Below are 1,322 nucleotides of genomic sequence, written 5' to 3'. Positions count from 1 at the left end.
AACAGTGAAAATTTTTAAGTAAAATTTGAGTAAAGCAGAATTCTGCATTCTTTATAAAGTTACTTTTGGTTATATGCAGATAACAGAAAGCTCTTCCTCCATTTGATTCCTGAAAAAAGTTGCTTTGTGACAATAGCTCTTCTGGTATTGAATGTCCTGACACCCAATGATTTTATAAGCACTTTGATGGCAAGGACCATGTTTAATGTTCATGATATAGAATAATTTTCATTTAAGGTCTAGAAATGGTAACAAGGGCTAACCATCACAAATGAATGGTGGATGATTGGATGGATCCACGCCATAATTTGCAGATATTGGATACTCTAGAAGTGCCTTGTGGAAGCTGATAGCGAGAAGAAGCAATCTCGGTGGCCATGTCAGCCTACAACATCACCTCCACCCATCCAGCTGCCTTCGTGTTAATGGGGATCCCAGGCCTGGAGCACCTACACAGTTGGATTGCTGTCCCCTTCTGCTTGGCCTATACGCTGGCCCTACTTGGCAACTGCAGCCTCCTTTTCATCATTCTGACTGATGCAGCTCTGCAAGAGCCCATGTATGTTTTTCTGGCCATGTTGGCAGCCATTGATCTGGCCCTTTCTTCTTCAACACTGCCCAAAATGCTTGGTATTTTCTGGTTCAGAGATCAAGAAATCAACTTCCATGCCTGCCTGGTCCAAATGTTCTTTCTCCACTCCTTTGCCATCATGGAGTCAGCGGTGCTGCTGGCCATGGCTTTTGACCGCTATGTGGCCATCTGCAAGCCACTATATTATACCACAATCCTGACTAGGCCACTTATCACCAAGATTGGCATAGCCACTGTGACCCGGGCTGTGACATTAATGACTCCTCTCCCCTTTCTGCTCAGACGCTTCCACTACTGTCGAGGCTCAGTTATCGCCCACTGCTACTGTGAACACATGGCTGTGGTGAGGCTGGCGTGTGGGGATACCCACTTCAACAATATCTATGGCATTGCTGTGGCCCTGATAATCGTGGTGCTGGACCTGCTGTTTGTCATCCTGTCTTACATTTTTATTCTTCGGGCAGTTCTGCAGCTTGCCTCCCAGGAGGCCCGCTACAAAGCATTTGGAACCTGTGTGTCTCACATTGGTGCCATTTTGGCCTTCTACACACCTGTGGTCATCTCTTCAGTCATGCACCGTGTGGCTCGCCGGGCTGCCCCCCATGTCCACATACTTCTTGCCAGTTTCTATCTTCTCTTCCCACCCATGGTCAATCCCATAATCTATGGTGTAAAAACCAAGCAAATTCGTGAACGAGTCTTAGGACTTTTATTGAGAAAGGATGTGTAA

The 1,322-nt window shown here is 46.2% G+C and overlaps 1 protein-coding gene across 1 annotated transcript; it reads left to right on the top strand.

Moving 5' to 3' along the window:
- The first annotated feature begins 377 nt into the window (after window positions 1-377).
- On the top strand, window positions 378-1,322 carry LOC133764554 (olfactory receptor 52K1-like). Its single transcript, XM_062198227.1, has one exon. It carries the CDS (start codon window positions 378-380, stop codon window positions 1,320-1,322), a length of 945 nt encoding a protein of 314 aa, XP_062054211.1.

This window comes from Lepus europaeus, chromosome 7 (assembly GCF_033115175.1).
Source record: "Lepus europaeus isolate LE1 chromosome 7, mLepTim1.pri, whole genome shotgun sequence".
NCBI classification, from domain to species: Eukaryota; Metazoa; Chordata; class Mammalia; order Lagomorpha; family Leporidae; genus Lepus; species Lepus europaeus.
Note: the sequence above shows the minus strand (reverse complement) of the source record. Positions and strands in the feature narration are given on the sequence as shown.

Excerpts from the sequence above, each read along its gene's own strand:
- LOC133764554 (XM_062198227.1), top strand. The coding sequence starts at position 378 with ATGTCAGCCTACAACATCACCTCCACCCATCCAGCTGCCTTCGTGTTA.